Source organism: Neomonachus schauinslandi, chromosome 6 (assembly GCF_002201575.2).
Source record: "Neomonachus schauinslandi chromosome 6, ASM220157v2, whole genome shotgun sequence".
In the NCBI taxonomy this organism is placed as follows: domain Eukaryota; kingdom Metazoa; phylum Chordata; class Mammalia; order Carnivora; family Phocidae; genus Neomonachus; species Neomonachus schauinslandi.
Window position 1 is genome coordinate 99,305,313 of NC_058408.1, and position 22,305 is coordinate 99,327,617.

General features: G+C 55.9%; 1 protein-coding gene across 1 annotated transcript in view; it reads left to right on the plus strand.

Annotated features, from left to right (window-relative positions):
- The first annotated feature begins 7,457 nt into the window (after positions 1 to 7,457).
- Positions 7,458 to 22,305, plus strand: part of PALD1 (phosphatase domain containing paladin 1) — a 32,597-nt gene continuing 17,749 nt past the window's right edge. Inside the window, exons 1-16 of the mRNA XM_021699964.2 lie at positions 7,458 to 7,478; positions 7,946 to 8,159; positions 10,967 to 11,069; positions 12,283 to 12,462; positions 13,826 to 13,990; positions 14,858 to 15,018; positions 15,245 to 15,320; positions 16,042 to 16,193; positions 16,543 to 16,642; positions 16,837 to 16,941; positions 19,048 to 19,143; positions 19,585 to 19,713; positions 20,212 to 20,328; positions 20,419 to 20,574; positions 20,886 to 21,068; positions 22,165 to 22,305. Of these exons, the coding sequence (XP_021555639.1) occupies positions 7,975 to 8,159; positions 10,967 to 11,069; positions 12,283 to 12,462; positions 13,826 to 13,990; positions 14,858 to 15,018; positions 15,245 to 15,320; positions 16,042 to 16,193; positions 16,543 to 16,642; positions 16,837 to 16,941; positions 19,048 to 19,143; positions 19,585 to 19,713; positions 20,212 to 20,328; positions 20,419 to 20,574; positions 20,886 to 21,068; positions 22,165 to 22,305 (2,049 nt within the window). The 5' untranslated portion in view covers positions 7,458 to 7,478; positions 7,946 to 7,974. The remainder of the gene's footprint in view (positions 7,479 to 7,945; positions 8,160 to 10,966; positions 11,070 to 12,282; positions 12,463 to 13,825; positions 13,991 to 14,857; positions 15,019 to 15,244; positions 15,321 to 16,041; positions 16,194 to 16,542; positions 16,643 to 16,836; positions 16,942 to 19,047; positions 19,144 to 19,584; positions 19,714 to 20,211; positions 20,329 to 20,418; positions 20,575 to 20,885; positions 21,069 to 22,164) is intronic.

Sequence of the window (22,305 nt, forward strand, 5' to 3'; positions counted from 1 at the left end):
CCCAGAACTCCAGGCCCATCCCGCAGTGACAGTCCACCTGCTGCATACGTGGTAATATTTCCAGACATTCCTCCACCTTCTGGTTTTAGCTTTTAGACCTTTGTGTTTTCAGTTTAGAAAAAAAGTGAAAACATTTTGGAAACACGCAGTTTAGCAGATGAAGTTCTCCTGCGATCCCAGACCCCTGGTGGCTTTATTTTGTATTCTGATCTCCTAGTTTTCAAAAGAAGGAGGCTGAGGGATGGAGGTGGCGGAGGGATAGGTTTGGGTGACCCTCAGAGATATGAGACGATGGGCCACGCGGCAGAAGCCACGTGACTCTGCCTCTACTGAGCTCTGGAGCCTGGGGAAATTCCTGTCGTTGGCCCTGCTTAGCTGCGTCCTCTGCTGTAAAGTTGGGGGGGCACGGGTCATAAACCCTGTCTCACTTCCTTTTGAGGTTGTTGACATTAGCAAAGACCAAAACCCCGCAAAGACATGAAAAATCCCACCAGGCTGTATGAGTGGAGTGATTATCGTGGGAACGTGGATGGCAATGGGCGGCGGGACTCGGGCAGGGTACAAAGACACAGAGCTGGAGGAGCGCAGTGGGGGGCGAGGGGGTGCCCTAGGTGAGGTGCTGTGACCTTTGTCCAACTCTGAAACCATTGCAAATAACTAGACTTTAAAACAACGTTCCCAAAGTAATCTTGTGCATCGGTGGAAATCGAGAAGCGATGGATAAGCAAAAGGAAAGTAAATACATCACTCGGTGCCCCCACTCAGGAGTAAGTAAACATCCTTCCTGTCTTTTGTGCCTCCTTGTTGTGGGGTGCCGCCCTTGTTCTCATCACCGAGGAGCCAGGCGGGGTGGGGAGGTAACGAGATGGAGCTGATTTGTTCCGTCATTATGTGTACGGCCCCTCCCCTGAGCCAGGCAGCTGACGGAGCCAGGAAGGACACAGGATGGCCCCTGCCAGGAAGAGCATGCCATGGAAGGGAATGGAGTGTTCCATCTTGCCATGATCACAATGGGCTGTGGGTGTTGCGGGGGGGGGGGCGTACATGGGTGGGTCATCAGGGAGGGGTTCCGGGGGGGGGTGGGCTTTAACCTGGAGGGGTGGGTGGAATGTGGGAGGGTGGGGGTGGGGTGGGGGAGGAGGGCAGTCCAGGGGAGAGGAGGATTGGGTGGGAGTGACTTCCCCCTCACCCTCTTGTGAAGGACTGAGACCTGCTCCTCGGTGCCATTGCCCGCTCCTCTCGGAGGCTAGAAGCTGCAGGTGCCTGAGGCTGGTCATATGCTCATCTCATAAATATTTCCTGAGCATCTGCCGGGCGCTGTCTTGGTGCTGGGGCCGCTGTGTGGACCAGTCAGGCACTGCCGGAGAGGGACGGGGGAGACTGAGGTGACACATACACACCATCAGTGAGGCAGCCGAGAAATAAAAGGGCTTGTGGATGGACAGGGACTGTGGTGTGGGGTGCTGTGGGCAGACAGCGTCATCAGAGGCTCAGAGAGGCCTCCCTGAGCGGGGACATTTGAGCCAAGACCACAGGAGGGGGCAGCCGTGTGAACAAGCTGAAGAAGGTTCCAGGCAGAAGGGTGGTAGGTACACAGCCTTTATGAGTAGGCGTGGGCCTGGGGCGCTGGAAGAAAGAGGGCCCTGTGGCCTGTGGCTGGAGCATGGAGGCAAGGAGGACACAGGGTGAGTGAGGGCGGAGGGGCGGGGCCTCCTCAGCAGGGGACAGGCCTGGATGTTGCAGTGTGACCTGATTCTGGGTTTTAAAGGATCCTCTAGCTGCCGCATGGAGGATGGATTGTGGGGGGACAGGAGCGAAAGGGAGGAGCTGGGGGTCTGGACCAGGTGGTGGCAGAGGTGGGAGGGAGCGAGAGGGGGCAAACCCGTTCTTCTGTGGGGAGAGTTCCAGAGTGGGCAGAGGACTTGCCCAAAGCCACGCAGAGCAGGGCTCTCCAGGTTCATGGTGACAGCCAGGAGTGGATGGAAACCTCCCTAGTGGCCTCCCGGACTGACCGAGTGAAATGGGGAGTTAGAACTGTGTTAACCCCGCTCTGCCCTGTTGCTTGCTCGGGATCGGAGCCAGCCTTCCGCTGAGCCCGCCTGTTCCTCCCAACACTTCCATTTAATAGGCCTTGTCGGGGTGAGCCCCCAGCCCCGTCAGGGAGGTTCACATCCAGCGGTGGCAGGGAGGGGACGTGGGAAGGAGGGGACAGACGTGCATGAGGATGGGGCCCTGGGGGGGTGGTGATGAGTCAGAGCCCCTGCTGTGTGTCAGGCTGGCTAGCTATTGCTTTCTAGGCACTCACCGATTTCAGCCTCATACAGCCCAACTCAGGAGGCACAGGGACGCCCCTCCTAAACTGACACCCGGGGAAGGTAGCCACACACCGAGAGTCACTAAGGAGTGGTGGAGACATGAATCCGCCAGTCTTGGGCCCCAGAGCCCGCACTTCCTGGAATTGGAGCCACTGTGTCCCCGACTAGGTCCCGGGCCATTAGAGAGTCACTTGCAGCTTCCGTGAGTCCCCACTTCTCTGCCTGATAAGTGAGAATGTTGGCACGGGCTTCCCCGGGAGTCGCCGTGCCCGGAACAGGGTCATTAAGTTCTTACCTGCAGCAGGTGTGGGGCTCTACCCTGACGGCCCCCCGCGACCCGAGGGGTGCCCGCTGGACCGAGGAGCACGGAGACTGAGCAGCGCTGTCCCGGAGAAATGTCCCGTGGGCCGCCTGTGTCATTCTAGTCATGTTAAGAATGTGAAAAGAAATAGATGAATGTAATTCTAATAACGTTGTTTAACCCAATATATCAACATAGAATCATTTTGACATGTATCAACGTAAGAGATTGTTAATGGGATATTTTACTTTTTTTGGTACTAACTCCTTGAAATCTGTGTGCGTTTTACACCTCTAGCACATCCCGGTGACATTGCTGGATCGTTAGAAATGGTAAAGCTGTCTTCTAGAGTGGCTGTATGATCTTACACTTCAGTGGCCACATCTGAGACCCACTTTGCTGCACATCCTCACCAGAGCTTACTGGTGTTGGTCTTTTAACGTTTGTTAGTCTAATGTGTTTCCCTGATGATGAATGGTGCTGGGTGTATATTTATATACTTATTTGGCATTTGCATATACCTTCAGATCTTTGCTCATTTTTATTATTTTTTAAAAAGATTTCATTTGTTTATTTGACAGAGACATAGGGAGAGAGGGAACACAAGCAGGGGGAGTGGGAGTGGGAGAGGGAGAGGGAGAAGCAGGCTCCCGGCGGAGCAGGGAGCCCGATGCGGGGCTTGATCCCACATGACCTGAGCTGAAGGCAGACGCTTAACGACTGAGCCACCCAGGCGCCCCTTTTGCTCATTTTTAGAAAAGGGTTTTATTTTTAAGTAACCGCTAACCCCAACATGGGGCTCGAAACTACAACCCCAAGATCAAGAGTCGTATACGCCACTGGCCGAGCCAGCCAGGTGCCCCATCTTTTACTCATTTTTCATTGGATTTCTTGTTAATGTGGTACCAAGTTGGTACCAAGAGTTGACACCTCTTTTTTTTTTAGGGTCAGGATTAAATGAGATACTATATGTCAAGTGCTTTGCACCCAGAGATCCACCCATTGGCCTTCCCGGCATCCCGTCTCTGCAGTGAGGGCCACTGGCTATCTCAGGCAGGGTGACCACACACCCTGATTTGGCTAGCGTAATTACACACTTGTGCAATATCTGCTCAACACCATCTCCCTGTGCTCACGACAGAATCTTCCCCTTTGCTCAGCCTAGAGGGGGCGGGGCCCAGCCAGGGAGCCTCCGCGTGGGAGGCAGGAGCTCTGGGTTTCAGTTCTGTCCTTGTGACTTGGAACACATCGCGTTCCCTCCCTGGGCCTCCGTTTCCTCATCTGTGGAAAGAGAGGGTTGGACTTGCTGGCCTCCAGGGGCGTAGCCCGCTCGGAAGCTGCTTTTGGGGGCCTGCGGTCACAGCTGGTTGTGGTGGTTCCTGGAGTCACATCTTGTTCTGAGGTGGGACTTGGGATTTTGCAGGAGGGTCTGGGGTCCATCCCGGTGGGCAGGGAGGGAGGAGAAAGGAGCAGGGCTGGGGTCAGTAGCTGATGGGCAGCTTTCCACTTCAGTCCCAAGAGCCAGACTCTGCTTTGGAAAGGCCCACAGGGTTTGCCAAGCATGGAGGTCACGGCTGCTGCGTCAGGACAGGGACAAAGAAGGTGGGGACTTGTGAGCTTTGGATTACAGATGTGGAAACTGAGACCGGAATGGGGACGATTCAGTTCTCCAGAAACAGACTTAGACTCACGAGGTATTTGGGGCTGAGGCCTGAGGGGTCTGCTCTTGGACCTCTTGCCTGTCCTCCCTGCTCTGGCACCTCCTCGGCTTGAATGCTGCCATTGACCAGAAGCTCATCACTCTGTAGCCTGAGCATTTGTGCTGTAGCATCAGGCAGTCAGTTGATGAGCTGGAGCTCATGTTGAATTGTTCCTGGGGAAACAAGGTCACTTCTCTGCCACGGATTCCACAAATAGGAGGCAGCCTCCCATACAGAACATTTTGGTAGACTTACAGGAGATTTATGAATATCTCTTCACAACTAAGTAGGCAATAAATCAGACACTTGATATGAACGTAAAAAAATAAAACTGAAAGGTCAGAAGGCACATTCTAAAAAATATAATCTAGTAAATAAAAAAGAATAAAGGTTTACCAATAAAGTAAAATTCTCAAGAAACTGTTGAGACTTAGAAAATTATTTTAAAAATTAAACATTTAAATTTTATGCAAAAACAAAAATACTTTCTTATAAGGGCTTTTTATCACCTAGGTCTAAAAAATGTTTTAAAAATTCACAACAGAAATAAGAGGAAATAAAATTTTCTCCCAATTAGAATATTCTGTGAAGCACCTTGTTTTCTCCTAAGTTTTCCTTAAGCTAAAAAAACATAAAACAACAGATGACATTACTGTGGTATAGAGTTAACTGTAGATTCATTGCTATTTTCTTTATCCTGCGGGTCCGGGATGAGTGCAAGCCGTGTTTCCAGACATCAGCACGGCGGCAGTGGGGTGTAAACCACCCGTGAGCTCCATGGCGACCGTGTCCCAGTCTCAGCGGCACAGTGGGGATGACAGCCTTCACTCATGATCCGATGAAGTTCTGGACTAGCATAATTGTTTACAAACCATCCAGGCTCCATGGACCACAACTTTCAGTCTGCCTACATTCCACCCTGCCCTCCCCATTCTTCCCCCAAGCAGAGGTTTGAGCACTAGGGACCCAACTAACACCCCCCCACCTGACCTTGCTGACCGCCTTCCCTGGTAGTGGGCAGTTGGGGTGTGACCACCAGGACCTCCAGTCTTAGGAGCCAGATCTGTTTGAATCTGGAAGAGGCTTTTGGACCATGCCGTCCCTACTGCCATTTTAGGGCTGGGGACATGGGGAAGTTGCTCGGGGCCCTGCAGCATGGGGCCAGCAGGAGGAGGCCCCTGGGCTGGTGAGGCTCACTCCTGGCAGGGTGGAGAGGGGTTTCAGGAGGAGTTTTACAGAGTGGGAGGCCTGGAGATGCCGGGGCTTCACCCTCCTCTAGACAGTTTGGAAGCCAGTCAGCTTTCAAAGGATATTGTCCTTCCCCCAGCCCTCTAGCCTGTAGCTATGCACATGTGTATTATCTCCCGGCTGCCCTGACAGGGCACCAGCTGGGGCCTGTTGTCGCCTGTGGAGCCCGTGAGACACGGGGGTGGCTGCAGCTCAGCCCAAAGCGGGCAGGGCCTGGCCTGGCTGGGCAGCTGTGGGCAGCTGCTGCCTCCTCTAGGCCCTTCCCATTTCCTGTCCCTCATGCCCTCATTTGGGACAGCTACCCGTGCCCCTGTTCCTGGAGGAGACTGTTCCTGTCCATGCCTCCTTGGCTCGGGCTGCTGGAGGGGTCCGGGGAACTTTGGTGAGCTGGGTTGGGGGAGAAGTGGAGGGAAGTTTCTGGCTCTGCTGTTGGCAGGCTGGGGCCCACTGTGGAGCCCCTCATGCTCTCTGAGCAGCCCGTGTTTCTGTTTAGGAACAGAGGCTCATTCCGTCCACGTTTGACAGAGACAGAGAGGGAAAGTGGGAGAGAGGGATGGAGGGAGGGGGAAATTGGACGGGGTGCGATGGGGCTCTTATAAGCACAAGTGTGCATGTTGACAGAGCTGTTGTATGGCTACTGGGAGTTTTCAAGGATGACAAGGCAGGGCCCAAGGGAGAGAGGGAGCCCTTTCCAGACTGCAGAGGGACAGGGACAGGTGGTGGTTTGGGAAGGTTTGAGGAGGGGTGGATGAGTCTAGTCATTCTGTCTAGGCGGCTCTGGGGAGGGGGAGCCCGAGTACTCAGGAGAGAAGGCCCAGTGAGCTCAGCCTTCACGCTGACCCGCTGACCCGCTGACCCGCTGCCTCCACCACCCTCTTCCCCGGGTGCCGCTGCTGGTTTCCAGAGGGCAGGGTGGTGGGAGCAGATTGTCCCCACCATGTGGAGCAGCTCACCCTGGCCTGAGGGCAGCTGAGGGAGTTGTTGTGTCTAGGGATGGCTCCTCACACCCTCCAGCAACTCCTCACCCGTCTCTGGCCATTTCCCCAGACATTCTCTTATCTGTTCTCAATAGGCTTTAACTTTATTACCCAGTTAGTGTTCCGAGGAGAAAAAGCAAAAGGAGAAGACACAAATGAACTCTCATCTCATCACTTGGTGATAACTCACATTAGCATCTTGATGTATATCTTCCAGGCTTTTCTCCCGATATACTTTCATGAATTAAAATGGGACTGGAGCCCGTTCTTGCCTTGCAACCTGCTCCTTCTATCCCTGTGTCCTCCATGTCTTTCCAGATCCATCAGTATGATCTTTTCAATGGCTGTTTAACCTTTGACCTTAGAGATGCCCCAACTTTATTCAGCAGAGCCGCTCTTGTTGGCTGGAGGTGGTTCCCCGTGTTTTGCAGTTGTAAACAACACTTCCGGCAGCAACACATCCCAGAAGCCTGGTTTTTGCGAACATCCTTAAGTATTTCTCTGGGAGAGAGCCCACCAGGGGAATTGCTGAGTCCACCAGGGCACCCAGCCTGCCTCGTGGGGGGTGGAATCTTTGGCTGTTGATGGGGATATTGATGATGGGTGATGTCAAGTTCAGGGGCCTGGTGCTTTCACTGAACCCTTGGATGCCCCCAGCCTCATTTTGTGATATTCATGGCTAGAGTGACCTCCTGTATCCTGTTTCCATCCACATTCTCTCTCTCTCTTTTTAAAGATTTATTTATTTATTTTAGCACGTGTGTGTGCGAGAGAGAGAGAGAGCACGCAGTGAACAGGGGCAGAGGCAGAGGGAGAAGAGAGAGAATCTCAGACTCCCTGCTGAGCACGGAGCCTGATGCTGGGCTTGATCTCATGACCCTGAGATCATGACCTGCGCCGAAATCAAGTCGGATGCTTAACCAACTGAGCAACCCAGGTGCGCCCCTGCCTCCACATTCTTCAGAGCCAAGCTTGACTTCCTTCTGCACCTGCCCCAGGTCTTCCCACTTCTGTTCGTGTGGGGGGCCCTGCCTCTATGTGGCCTGACCTAGTCACTTAGAGCCCGAGGTCCTGACCTGGTGTGGAGGGCTAACCCCTTCCTAACGGTCATATTTTTGCCAGGGGAGTGTAACCGTAAGGGTTCAGGGGATGTGTCTTTATGTCTCTTCATGTCCGTAACCCCCCCCAAAGCAGAAGCCAAGGGACAGGCGCAGGGTAGGCATTCAGGGAACACTGGGAGGCGGCACACCTGCCCTCTGTCTCCTGCTGCAGGCTGAGCTGGTGCTTTCTGGGCCTCAGACTTGGCATCTGGGCGGTGGGGGTGGAGGTGGAGCTGGGCTAGGTCCCTTCCTGCTGTGGATTTTCCCACCCCTTCCGCACACCCCATGCCTTCTCATCCCGCAGGTTTGGGGTCCTGAGGCTGCCAGCGGACTATGGGTACTACGGCCAGCACAGCCCAGCAGACGGTTTCGGTGGGCGCCCCCTTCGAGGGCCTCCAGGGGGGCGGCACGATGGACAGTCAGCACTCACTCAGTGTCCACTCCTTCCAGACCACAGGCTTGCACAACAGTAAGGCCAAGTCCATCATCCCCAACAAAGTGGCCCCCGTCGTGATCACGTGAGTGGCGGTGTGTGTGTGTGTGTGTGTGTGTGTGTGTGTGTGTGACCGTGTCCCTGGAAGACATGGTTGGGGCAGCTTCCCGGAGGAGTGGTGGCATAAAGCACTGAGTCTACAATTTCATAGATGAAGATCCTGAGGCCCAGAGAGGTTAAGCAGTTTGTCTGGAGTAACACAGCAAGCAAGTGCCTGAGTGGGTCTCTGTTGTGGGTCTCTTAGCTCATGTCCATAGGGCCAGGAAGCATGGAGAAGGAGAAGTGGCCGGTGGGGGGACACCCTTTTGAAAATCATTTTTGGCCAAACATTTTCAAACAGAGTTTATATACTAAGGTGCCTAAAATTTAGATTTTTTATTTTTCACAACTAGTAATTATGGTTTGAAACTGAGGTTAATACCAGGTCGTAAAAGAGCTGTGGCTGAAAAAGCTGGAAGCTCTTGGTCACCTCTCTTAATTAGGTCCTTGAGGGACTTTCCTGGAGGAGGCTGAGGGTGGGTTCAAGCACCATATTTTGAGACACATGGATACACTACATGTGTCCAGAAGAAGAGGGTCCAGAAGGGGGCTCTGCAACCCTGTCTGCCCTGTGGGGTCAGTGAAGGAGTGGGTGCTGGGAGCCAGAGGCCAGGAGGACAAGAGAGGCATGGGCTCTGTCTCCCGGTGAATTGGGAAGCCTCAGCTCACGTCGAATCTGCCTCTGGGCCCCTCCAGCACGCAGGAAGTAGGACACAGTGAGCTAAGAATGAACTGTATTCAACACATAGAAGTTTGGCAGAGACCTAGCAGATGGGACTTTGTGTGTCAGGAGACCTGAGGGGTGGGAATGATAAATCAGCCTGCTGGCTTTGGGGCCTGACAGGAAAATTAGAATCCTAATCCATTACTGTGCTCGTGATAAGGGGAAGAGAAGAGACTTGATATTGTCTCTCTACCAGAGATGACACATCTAGGTTTGGCCCTTGAGGGCAGTGTCGGAGACACACGTCCTGGGCTTTGCTCTGTGACCTCAGGCAAATTCTTTCCCCTCTCTCGGTCTTGTTTTTCTTTCTTTCTTTCTTTCTTTTTTTTTTTTTAAGATTTTATTTATTTATTTGACAGAGAGAGACACAGCAAGAGAAGGAACACAAGCGGGGAGGTGGGAGAGGGAGAAGCAGGCTTCCCGCTGAGCAGGGAGCCTGATGCGGGGCTCGATCCCAGGACCCTGAGATCATGACCGGAGCCCAAGACAGACGCTTAATGACTGAGCCACCCAGGCGCCCCTGGGTCTTCTTTTTCTTATCAGATTACATGGTGATGACGTGCAGAGTACTTAACCAAGTGGTGTGGCTCAGAACAGTCATGAGCCTGCTGTAAAGATCTGCCTCCTGGAGCGAGTATGAGCGCAGGGACCCTGGGGCTGTAGCATGTTTGTGGGGAAGGGACCTTAGAGATCACCCAACACAGGGCTTGGCAAACTGTATCCTGTGGACCGAATCCCACCTAGCATCTGCTTTTGTAAATAAAGTTTTATTGGAACACCGCCACTCCTATTCCTTTGTATGCTCTGTGTGGATGCTTAACACTTCAATCGCAGAGTTGTGGTTGTGACAGAAACTGTATGGCTCTCAAGCCAAAATTATTTACTGTCCAGTTCTTGATATAAAAGGTTTGCTGACTCCTGATTGAATACGTTTTAGATCAGATGTGAAGACTGGATCTAAATACCAAGCTTCCAGGGGTAGATGGATTTGTCCACCATGTGGTGAGATAGATACTGAGCTGGGAGCGGGACCCCAAGTCTCTCAACTTCTCGCTTCGGGCTCCCCTGCCTCACTCATTCCACTGCCCTGCCTTTCCTAGATGCAGTTCTTTTGTAAAGAGGAGTAGACACCAGGGTGCGAGTGTCTTATTCACTGTTATAATCAGCACGGAAGCTTCTTATGTCTTGAGCGGACAGACAGACCCATCCTGGTTTAGCATCTGCAGAAATCTGTTTTTATACCTGTGGGTTTTGTTTGAAATGGCCCTGTGTGGAGGTAGCACTGTGACTAGTAAAAATAATTATATTAATAAACACTGTGCCCAAGGCCCTTGGCTGACCACAGTTCCATTCAGCAGTGCCTTGAAATCTCACAGCAGCCCTAGGAGGTGAGAATTGCTGGAAAGGGAACCACAGAGAGAGTGAGTCACTCCAAAGCCCCAGAGTTGCTGTGTGGTGAAGTTGGGTTTATGCCCAGATCATCCAACCCCAAAGCCTCTGTCCTGAGCCCCCTCACTGTGCCATGGTGTTGTTCTCAGAGACAATCTGATGGAAGGGTCCCCTGGGACCCAGGTAACCCTCGAATAGGAGGCCTTAAGCAGGACCGAAGCTTCTCTCTACACAAGAGTCTGGGAGGTGCACCAAGCTGGAATGGCCACTCTGTGATCAGCCAGGCCCCTCTCTTGTTTCCCCACCATCATTAGCATCTGCTTCTCACCATCACTTCTGGATGCTAGCCAGGGAGAAGGAGAGAAAGTAGAAGGCACCCACCTTCCCTTTAAGGGAATGGCCCAGAAGTTGTACGCATTATCACTTCTCCTCATATCCCATTGGCCAAACCTTAATCACGTGACCATCCTAGCTGCAAGGGAGCCTGGGAAATGTAGTCCTCAGCCAGATGGCCCAGTCACAATTCCAGGGTTCTGTTGCTGAGGAAGGAGGGGAGGGTGGATACTGGGGACAGCAGGCTGTCTCTGCCATAGACGGGCGCCGGTGGGGTGGTCCTGTTATGGAGTCTGGTGAGGGTGGAGGCTACCTTGATCATGAAAGTTTCCATTCTGCCCTGACAGGTACAACTGTAAGGAGGAGTTCCAGATCCATGAGGAGCTGCTCAAGGCCCATTACACGCTGGGCCGGCTCTCAGACGCCACCCCCGAGCACTACCTGGTGCAGGTGAGGGCAGCCCGGCCCCTTTCCCCCTTCGGCCTCCCCCACCCACCTCTGGTCCTCCTTCTTCACAGGGTCCCTCCCTCCTGCTTTCCCCACTGACCCCTTCTCTGAGTCATGTCCTCACCCCACCCTCTGGGCTCCTCCCCCACTTCCTGTCACCCCCTGGTTTCCTGGGCCATGCCCCCTGCCCCGCGGAGCCCCCTGATCGGCTCTTCTGGCAGGTCCCTGCCTGGCCTCAGTCTGCCCACACCCCGCCCTTGGAGCAGCAGGGAGAACAGAGTCAGGGCCCCAGCTGGGGGATCTCTATCCTGTTCTCTACGCTCCAGAACTTCTCTGGCTTAGCTGCTTTTCCCCCTCACATATCCCCTAGAAAGCCAGGTCCACACGCCCAGATGACTTTCATTTTTCTTGTTCACTGCAGCAGCCCCCAGCCCTGAACAGTGCTCCGGCACCGTGTAGGTGCTCAGTAAATAGTCGGAGAAGGGATAATCATGCTGATGAAACTGTGTTTGTTGAAAGAGTAGCTGGGATTTTCTGGTGTCTGGAAGAACTGGTTCCATTTCTAATCTGTCAGGCAATGTGTGGGTCCTGTTGGAGGGGCATGGCCAGATGATGTCCGAGCTCCTTTGTGCCCAGGAATGAACTCCCCTGGCGCCTCTTGTCCTCACCCTTTTACTCTGTCCCTCATTGCATCCATCACCCCAGCCGGGGAAGGGAGAGCCCCGTCCGTCCTCAGAGCTTCAGGACCTCAGGAGGGGGCTAGTGCAGGTTTCCTCTAGCTGATTCCTGGGGCCCCAGCTGTGACTCCTCACTCGGGCCCCTGCTCCAAGCCCTTCCTCTGGCTGCGGGAGACATTTGACTTCTTCCTGGAGAGCTTCAGGCCCCACCCTAGAGCCAGCCTCAGTTTCCTGCCCCTGGAGTGCCTCTCCCTACTTTCTTTCCTCAAGACCTGCCCCCAATGCTGCCTCCTCCATGAAGCCTTCTCGGATTCTCCATCAGGAGGAGTTGTTTTTCCCTTTCCCATGCTAAATGACACTCTTCTTGGGATCACAGATGGTCACATATTTTGTTTTTTCCAAAAGCCTGCAGACAACTTGAAGACCATGTCCCCTGCCCCATCTCTTGCTCCCCATCCTCTGGGGCCTGGGACAGAGCTCCACTGATAGAAGATGTCCCCGAGCATCTGAGTAACCCCTTGTGGCTCTTCCCCTGCCAGGGACGCTACTTCCTGGTGCGGGATGTTGCTGAGAAGATGGATGTACTGGGCACTGTGCGGAGCTGTGGGGCCCCCAACTTCCGGCAAGTGCGGGGTGGCCTCACCGTGTTTGGCATGGGACAGCCCAGCCTCTCTGGTTTCAGGCGGGTCCTCCAGAAACTCCAGAAAGATGGACACAGGGTAAGCAGGACTGCTTCCGGGCAGGGTCTCATAGCCCCCCAAATCTGGCAGAGGGGCTCTTCCTGGGAGTGGCCTGGCCACATGATGGGGAGGGTGCCTGGGGACCCAGACCAGGCTCTGCAGGCCTTGAATGCCACAGTGATCATTGTGGTCAGCATGGTTGGGAAATTCTGGGTCAATTTTTATTTCCCTGTCATATGTGGACATGGGGGCCCTAGGTCAGAAGCCCCTTATACACCCCACTTTGAGAACCTTGGAGAAGTGAGAAGGGGGACAGGGTGACAAGAGGGTCCAGGTCATAGCAAGAGAGGCACAGCATGATGACCACAGTGGACACAGGTCCTTGTGTCAGCCCTATGAAGGCAGGGCAGTTCCTCCCATTGCAGAGAGGAGGAAACTGAGGCCCAGAGAGGATGAGTGACACAGCTTAGGAGTGGTGTCCCAAGACCCAAACTAGGCATCTGAACTCTAAATTAGAGCCTGTTTTTTTTTTTTTTTTTAAAGATTTTATTTATTCATTTGAGAGAACGAGAGAGACAGAGCACAAACGAGGAGTGGGAGAAGCAGACTCCCCGCTGAGCAGGGAGCCCGATGTGGGGCTTGATCCCAGGACCTGGAGATCATGACCTGAGCTGAAGGCAGATGCTTTATCATCTGAACCACCCAGGCGCCCCTAAATGCCTGTTTTTAATGACTCCTCTTTCCTGCCTGATGCTGAGGCGGGGTTTTGAGTGTCTGCAGGACAGAGGCTGAGGGTCCCATCTGATTGCAGCCTGCATCTGGTTTGACCTGGGGTTTAGCTGGAGAGTCCCTGAGTGAACCAGAGTGGGGTGGGGTGTTAGTTCTAGGCGGATCCTCTCTTCCCAGCCTGACTGCAAGTTCCACAGGGAAGGGTCTGCCCACATCTCTCTCTGTGTGTAAGGTGCTCAGTGAATGAATGATTGCATGGCGGTGGCGGGCATTCATTTCATCCCCTAGTGTTTATCAAGCACTTGATTTATCTGGCGTTCCGTGCTTGGAATAGTGGAGATGTGAAAATGACTAGAACATGGTTCGTCGTGTAAGGAACCTGTAGTCCATGAAGGGAGATGTAGTCACTGATCATGTTAGGATGAAGCAGGAAGCAACACCATGAGCTTCAGACAAAGGGCTGTTGGCCCCGAGAAGAGGGAGAGTCAGGAGCAGGTGGTATTTGGACCGAGCTTTGCTTCCTGGGTAAGATTCATGTTGCAGGGACAGGGTGGGGGTGACAGGCACTCAAAGGGCAGGGACCGGTCTGTGGCAAGGCACAGAGGTAAGGCAGAAGGTCGGGTCTCCGTGCTGGGCAGTGGGGACAGTTTCTTCCTCCTTTGGCTCCTGGCAGGGGTGCATCATCTTCTGTGTGCGGGAGGAGCCCGTGTTGTTTCTGCGTGCTGAGGAGGACTTCGTGCCCTACACGCCTCGGGATAAGCAGAACCTTCATGAGAACCTCCAGGGCCTGGGACCTGGGATCCGGGCAGAGAGCTTAGAGCTGGCCATCCGGAAAGAGGCAAGGGTCGCTGGCGTAGGTGGAGGCCCCCTTCCCTGGCGGGCCGTGGGCGGCTGAGTTGGGACCCTAGCCCCCAGCCCAGCTCTGCTCTCACCTGAGCAAAGTGCTCTCACCCACTCTTCTGCCCTGCTTGGGCGAGTAGCTGGATGCAAGGCCGGCTCACGGGAAGCTAGGGGAAGACCTTCCTGTTCCCGGCTCCGTTTGCTTCTGCCCCTTTCCCACCACGCGCACCTCCTCTGCACTCAGCATCCTTGTTTAGCAGGGGCCTAGTGGAGTGAAAGCAGCACTAGACTAGGAGGCCCAACACCGGGGGTCAGCCCTCTGTGAGCTGTGAGGCCCGGATGGGGCACTTCTCTCGATGGGCCTCTGTCTGTCTGAGGTGCCTCTGTTCCCCTCCGCTACCTGGAGCCCTGTCAAGGTTTCTGAGGCTGTTGACACAGCACGGAGGTGTGTGCATGGAGGGTGCCATCGTGGTGCCCCCAGAGACTCCCACGGGCAGCAGCCCGGTTGTCTCCCATCTCCCTTTGGGGTCTCGTCTCCTCTAGCACCCAGCTGACTGAGCTTCCCCCTGTCCCTGAGTCTGATGGCTTAGCTGACCCCTGCTGCCCACAGGGCAGGACGCTTCCTCCCTGGCCCCAGTGTGGGCCATGTCATCTTGTGCATAGATGGCCCCCTCGGGCCGCTGGCCACCTCCATCCCATCAGGACTCCCAGGGCACAGAGCACCTCTGGCCAGATGGTTCCCCCTGGAGGAAGAGCAGCCTGTCCGTGGCCTCTTTGTGGTCTCCTCGCTCTAGAGCTCGGCCAGGAAGGCCAGCAGGGGCCTGCAGGTCAGTCGTGGTCCTCCGGCCCCCACTCCTCCATGCAGATCCATGACTTTGCCCAGCTGAGTGAGAACACGTACCACGTCTACCACAACATCGAGGACCTGCTGGGGGAGCCCCACGCTGTGGCCATCCGGGGCGAGGACGATGTGCACGTGACCGAGGAGGTGTACAAGCGGCCCCTCTTCCTGAGGCCCGCCTACAGGTACCGAGTGCCAGTCCTACCCGGTGACAGCAGATGACTTGGGCCGCATGGATGCCACTGTGCTGGGCAGGGGTGCTCTCTGGCCCTGCTCCCCAGCTGTGGTCTCAGTTTCACCGTCTGCAGGTTGGGCTGAGCTCCCCACACCCATCTTTCCCACAGGAATGCGGGGTGGGGGATGCCCGGGCTGTGTGGCCTGCCTGATGGGTCTCTCCGCCTCACCTGGCAGGTACCACCGCCTGCCCCTGCCAGAGCAAGGGGCCCCCCTGGAAGCCCAGTTTGATGTCTTTGTGAGTGTCCTCCGGGTAAGTCAGGGCAGGAGGCGGTGGGTGGTGGGAGCACAGAGTAGGGACAGGAGCCTGGAGAGCGGGTCTGGGTCTAGGCCCTGTCTCCACGGTGATGCTCAGGGCAAGGATGGCCTCTGGCTTTCCTCAGAGGAAGGTTTCCTTCTGTGTTGTGTAAGAGGTGGAGTGTGTGTGTGTGTGTGTTGGGGGGGTGTATATTTGTACATTCTCTAATGACAGAGCCCAGCACTGACCACCTGAAGGCCTGGACTCTGGGCAGGCTCGGCTGCTAATTTGCTGTGTGATCTTGGACAAATCACCTGACCTCTCTAGACACCAAGTTTACCGGGGCTAAAAATTTCTTATCCGTAGCCTCTTGAGCTGGTGTTTCCTGAGGACTGGTGGTGTTTCTTTCCCAGCCCCTGCGGGAGGCCACCTCATTTAATTTGCATCTCACTGCGATGTCAAATACAGGCCAGTCCCCTCTGAGCAGTCTCACTCCCAGGACCAGCTGGTTGGGCTCCCCCAGGGCCTGGGAAGGAGGCAGGGCAGTCCTCCTCGGGGCAGATGGAGCACATTGGGCTTTGAAGTTTGGCAAAAGCGGCTGAGCCACCTGTCTAGGCCCCCCTTGCCAAAGACTGTGGGGTGCAGATGGGCCGATGTCATGACCCCCCTCCCTCGACTTGGTCCCGGCTGAGGGTTTCCAGGGCATGCTGTTGTTGACGGTCATGGTCTTTCCCAGGAAACCCCCAGCCTGCTGCAGCTCCGAGATGACCACGGGCCTCCCCCTGCTCTCCTCTTCAGCTGCCAGACAGGCGTGGGCAGGACCAATCTGGGAATGACCCTGGGTACCCTCATCTTGTTTCACCACAGCGGGGCTGCCTCGAGGCCGGAGTGAGTGTCCCAAGGCACCGCAGGGATGAGGAGAGGAGGGGGCAGGGCTGCCAGAGTGCTGGGGACGTGTCAGGAGCCCAGGGCTAGAGCTGGAGGTGGGGCATGTGGGGTTCATTTCCTGGGTTGCCACAGATTTGCTGAGTAATGCGAAAAAAGTCGCTTGACCTTTCTGGGCCTGTTTCCCCACTGGGGAAAATACCCCTTGCTTCCCCCAACCTGAATGGGAAGGAAGACTTGGAGACTGTAGTCCAGTGCCCCTCAGCGGCCATGTGAATGGAAATGTCAACAGGGGGGTGGTGGTAGAGGCCTTTGGGGGTACTGCTTATGCTATTGACCCCTTCCTTGTCAGGGCTGTCCCCCTGCAGACCAAGCCACTGCCCCTGGAGCAGCTCCAGCTGATCCAGAGCTTTCTCCATATGGTGCCTCAGGGGAGGAAGATGGTGGATGAGGTGAGCCAGGGGGCTGGGGGCAGGGGCCGTGGAGGGCCGTGCACTCCTCTGCTGGTGGGGTCTCTTCCTCCCCTGCACTGCCCCCTTTTTGACAAACCATTCTTTCCCTTTCTCTTCCCTTCCACCTCCGCCATCTTTGCTCGGCCCTGTGGCCCTTTTCCCTCTCCCTTCCCTGCCCTGGTCGTGGGCACCAGGTGGACAGAGCCATCACTGCCTGTGCCGAGCTGCATGACCTGAAGGAGGTCATCTTGGAACACCAGAGGAAGCTGGAAGGCCCCCGGCCAGAGAGCCCAGCCCAGGTGAGGCCTGGAGAGGGTCTGCTTTTGCCCGAGTCCTGCGACCTCGTTTTGTTAAACCTCTTGACTGGCTTCTTTCCAACTGACTTTTCCTGGTTGCTGCTTCTCCCAGAGAAGAGAGGCGTTCAGAGGAAGGGAAGCTAGAGGAGCTGGGCCTGCAGGAAAGATGGACAAGGAAGAGGGAAAGTTTACTTTCCCTGGCCAGGTCCCCTTGCTTCAGAATAAACAGGATGGAGGAAGGGGCTGCTGGCCAGGGTGCCGGGGGCCTCTGGATCCAGAGACTTCCCAGACTGCTCCTGGTTCCCCTCCGTGAGTCAGTCCCTTGCTGTTTCCTTGGGTAGGCCGGGGTTTGGTCCAGCCTCCTGCTTCTGGAAGAGTGATGGGCTCTGGGCTGTCTCAGCAGCCCTGTCCCTCAGCTCTGGGGAGAGGCCTTGTCTTGAGAGTGTGCACAGTGCATGGAAGCCATCTAAGGCCTGCAGAGACTTTCTTCTTCGACACTTTAAAAAAACATCTTTTGAAAGCAATAGTATAGTATGGAAAATTGAGAAATTGGAGAAGGCAGAAAGTCACCCATCATGTCAGCACAGCTGCTGGGAGCATTTGGGGCCAGCTTCCTTCCTCCCACGTGCTTTGTTTGTGACGATCTTGTGTCGGGCGCCCCAGGGCACGTTTGCGGCCTGCTTCTAGCCCTTCTCCTCAGCATCCCTATGCCATCCCTGCTTTCGTCATCGCCGTTCTTGCTGGCTGTGTGACTTCAGCCATCGTTGGCTTGTTAGGTTAAGAGCGTGGCCTCTGGCCTGACCATGTGGGGTCCAGGCCTGGCTCTGCCACCTACAGGTGTGTGGACGTGGGCCACCTGCTTCACTGCTTCGTGCCTCAGTTTCCCTGCTTGTAAACAGGGAGCCACGAATAATAACCAACCCATAGAATTGTTGTGAGGATCAGCTGGGATAAGAGCCATGAGGCCCTCAGAAGGGAGTCTGCATGGAGCAGATGTCCCTGGGATGTCACCTGTCATGGTTTACTAACCACGCCCCTCTGGTTGGACAGTTGAGTTGCTTCCAGTTCCTCATCAGTGTAAATCCTTTTGCATCAAGATAACTTCATGAAAATGAAGCTGTTGTGTATTTAGGATTTTTTCCCTTAGTCTAGATTAGAGGTTGGCAAACTGTGACCCATGTGCCAAATCCAACCCGCCACCTTGTTTTCATGAATAAGTTTTATTGGAACATGGTCTTGCCCATTCAGTCCAGCACGTCCGGCTCTCTCACGCTGCAGTGGCCGAGTTGGGCAGGTACAGCAGAGACCCCAGAATATTTACTGCCTTTTATAGAAATAGACATTTGCTGACCTCTGGCCTAGATTCCCAAAGATGGGGTTCAATGTAATCAAAGGGTATGACCTTTCTTTCGGGCCTCTCTGAATCTCACTTGCCCTCCAGAAGGTGGTACTGACCCAGCAGGCGATCCCTGAGATCTGAAGGTGGAGAGAGGGAGCTTGGGATTCTCTCTGACAGCTCCTTGACCCCAGAGCATGCTGGGCTGGGGTTAGGACATTTGTTTGGGGATCCAGCTCTCTCTGCCATCAGCGTCATGATTGAGCAAGTCAGTTCATTTCTCAGAACCTCGGTAAAGTAAGGGTAAAAATCATGGCCCCCTTGGAGCGCTGTTATGAGAGTCTTTTTGTTTTCTTGTGGGGTGAGTCACAGTTCTTAAGGGAGGGCCTCTGGCTTAGAGAAGGGTGTTTATGTACTTCTTTCCTCAACACGACTGTGCACGGCCCTGCACGTGCACGGCTTGGTGCAAAGAGGGGGGGTCCCAGCTTGTCTGTGGGCACAGGCCCGGAGGGCGAGGCGGTCCCTGGGTTGATAGCAGTGGATCTGGGGTAGTCACCAACTGCTTCCCCTTCACCAACAGATTAATCGCAGCAAATCGGAGAGCGGTTAGACGCTTGGAAGAATTTCCAGCCTGGCAGAAGTTATAAAGGGAGGGGATAGATGGTGTTCTGGGGATTTCTCAGGCTTACCTCCTGCCCTTCTGGGGATGGGGACAGGATGGCCCCGAGCCCTGTCTTCACCACCCACCCCGCTTCTGGGTCACCTCCTCTCAGGGAAGCTGCAGCCAGCACGGTGTCCGGCAGAGGGCGCTGCAGAGCCTGGAGCGATACTTCTACCTGATCCTGTTTAACTACTATCTCCACGAGCAGGTGCGGCTGGAGGATGAGTGGACCCACAAGCCCTCCTCCTGGGGTCCCTCCAGCCCTGTCTCCCACGGTGACTGGCATGGGGTTGTCGAGGACCGCTGTGGAACTGGGGAGGAGGGTGGGGGCGTGTGTGTTGGTTCCAGAGGAAGGTGGGTGTGGGGGACATGGAGAGACCCCGATAGAGTGGTGGTCCTAGAGCAGGTCAGGCAGAGAGAGGGCCTACCTCTCTCTGCCCTGGGCCCCAGTCTCTGTACCCTTAGCTGGGGCATTGGGGCCTGGAAGGATCTTGCTTCGGACCTCCTGGTCCTGTCTCCTCACCGCCCCCCTCCCTGCCCTGGACCATGATGGATGTCTCTTGGGGCTCCCCCACCACAGGGCCAGCTGGGAGAGTTTGGGATGGCCTCGTGCCCCTGAACTCCCATCTCTCTCTGCCTCGGGCTACAGTACCCGCTGGCCTTTGCCCTCAGTTTCAGCCGCTGGCTCTGTGCCCATCCTGAGCTGTACCGCCTGCCTGTGACTCTGAGCTCAGCGGGGCCTGTGGCCCCCGGGGACCTCGTCACTAAGGGCTCTCTGGTGAGTGTGGCCGGGTGGCTGGGGAAGTGGGAATGGGTGTGGGCTGGCCCCGGGGCTGGTGGGCCCTTGATTCCTGAGGGCTTGGGTTAAACATTGCTGCCCTTCCCAGAAGACAAAGGGGCGATGGCCTTTGGGGCAGCACACTCTTCCTGTGAGTGACATGGGGTTGATCTCCGGCCCCAAGAAGCGTTTGCAGCTTTGGCCACTGCTGTCATTCCCTCTCCTCGTTCTCAAACCCACGTGCTGCAGGCGAGGAGGCAGGAGGCCTGGTTCTGATGTCTTTGCCACCAGCCTCTCCCTGTTGAGCCTCAGGTTCCTCATCTGGAGGGTGGGCACTAGCGCCTTTCTCCTTGCTGGGGTGGTGATGAAGTGCCAAGTGTGCAGAAATGCTTGGTAAACTGTAGAGAGCTGGTCCCTGCCCTGCCCTGCCCCACCTTGGGCTGGGCTCTGAATCTCAGTCAGCTGCTGTGGGTCCCAGGCTTGCTGCTCTCCCCGCAGGGGGCGGATGACCTCATCTCTCCAGACGCACTCAGCACTGTCAGAGAGATGGATGTGGCCAACTTTCGACGGGTGCCCCGCATGCCCATCTATGGCACAGCCCAGCCCAGCGCCAAGGTGACCACCTCAGGGGCCCTACGTCCCCTCGTGGGCTGAGTGGGGTAATGGTTGAGCCCTTTCACTGATGGCCCTCCTGTCTCCCCGCAGGCCCTGGGGAGCATCCTGGCCTACCTGACTGATGCCAAGAGGAAGCTACGGCATGTCGTGTGGGTCAACCTGAGGGAGGAGGCCGTGCTGGAGTGTGACGGGCATACCCACAGCCTGCGGTGGCCTGGGCCCCCCATGGCCTCCGACCAGCTTGAGGTGAGGCCCTCCTGCCTTCCGCACATCCCTACCTTGGAGGCCTTCTGGAAAATTGGCCTGGGAGGGTCTTTGGAAGGTCCCATGCTCCTCTTGTAAGATGGAGAAACTGAGGCCCCAAGAGTGGCCGATTCAGGACTCCCACAGTGGCCATCTCCCTGGCTCTGGGTCTGGCTTTGATCCCTGAGGCTCAGAAAGGGGCAGGGATGCCCCTGAAAGCCAGGACTGGTCCTGGCCATGGCAGGCTCTGGCCTTCCGGGGCTGGCCTGGAGAATGCCTCAGTGGCCTGAGCCCTCTGTCCCACCCTCCTCTAGAACCTGGAGTCCCAGCTGAAGGCCCACCTGAGTATGCCTCTCCCAGGCACGGGGGGTGCACCGACCCGCAAGTTCCAGACATGCCTCACGACGCAGGAGGTCTTCACCCAGCACCGTGGGGCCTACCCCGGCCTCACTTACCACCGCATCCCCCTGCCAGACTTCTGCGCTCCCTGTGAGCAGGTGAGGGGGCTGTGCAGGCCTGGCCTCTGGGGAGCCAGAGGGGGCCCTCTCCCACCCCGCTCTGGCCTGGGCCTTGGCTCGGGACGCAGCTCCCCCAAGGGACTGGGAGCGTGTTCCACGAGCCTTCACATATGACCAAGTGGTTTATTCGCTCAGCACCTGTGTGTTTATTATGTGTCGTTGGTGTGTGTGTGGGAGCACATCCATGGTGTTCGTGAATGTGCGTCTGTGAGGGAGACGTGTTTGGAGAGTGTGTGGGTATCACTGTGGAGTGTGTGCAAGTGTGTGGTGGGTGTGTTGGTCTGGAATCTGTGATGTGCATCTTGTCTTTACCAGGGGATATGTGGCAGGCGTGTCTGGGGAACTGTGTGGTGTGGAATGTGTATGGGGGCTTGTGGGGTGCTTGTGTGTGACCAAGGTTGTTTGTGTGTTCTCTGTAGCTTTGTGTCTTTGCAAGAGTCTATGTAGTTTGTGTGTCTTAAGGTCCACGGACACGTCCGTGGTGTGTGTGCCCAGCACTCACTGCGTGCGGGTCGCCGTGTGCCTGTGTGATACATCGGTTGTCTGGGTGATGTGTCTGTGCGGGGTGTGGTTCTGGGCCCGGGGCATGTGGGGACCTCTCAAGTGCAGCCTGTGAGAGGCAGAGACGGGGCTTGTGGTTCCTGCCTCTGCGGGTCTGGTTGCCTGTTGTTTGTCGCCCCCTGGTGGGCGCGTGCTGCAGTGATCTGCTCAGGTCGGACCCCTGCCCTCAGGCTGGGACCTGGGTTGGGTCCCTCTCAGGCAAGCAGCCAGGCCAGGGGTCCCTGCGCAGCCCCGGGGGACACAGCACGTGGGAGTGGCATACGCATGTTTCGTACGCTGCCTGGCGGAGGGTGCGTGTGTGCGTGCGTGCGTGTGTGTGTGTGTGTGTATGCGCTCGCGCACCTGGGGGAGGGGGGAAGGTAGCAGGGGCATGGCCGTTTACAAGCATGTCATCTTGTGCCTGGCTGCCCCAGGACCGCTGCTTTGGGGTTGCCATTTGGAGGGGTGGGCCGTGTCGGGAGTCTGCAGCCTGGAGCACCGGCTGCCTGACTCAGACCCTGGTCTCCCCACCCAGGATTTTGACCGACTGCTCGAGGCTCTGCGGGCTGCCCTCGCCAAGGACCCGGGCACTGGCTTCGTGTTCAGCTGCCTCAGTGGCCAGGGCCGGACCACGACCGCCATGGTGGTGGCCGTGCTCGCCTTCTGGCACATCCAG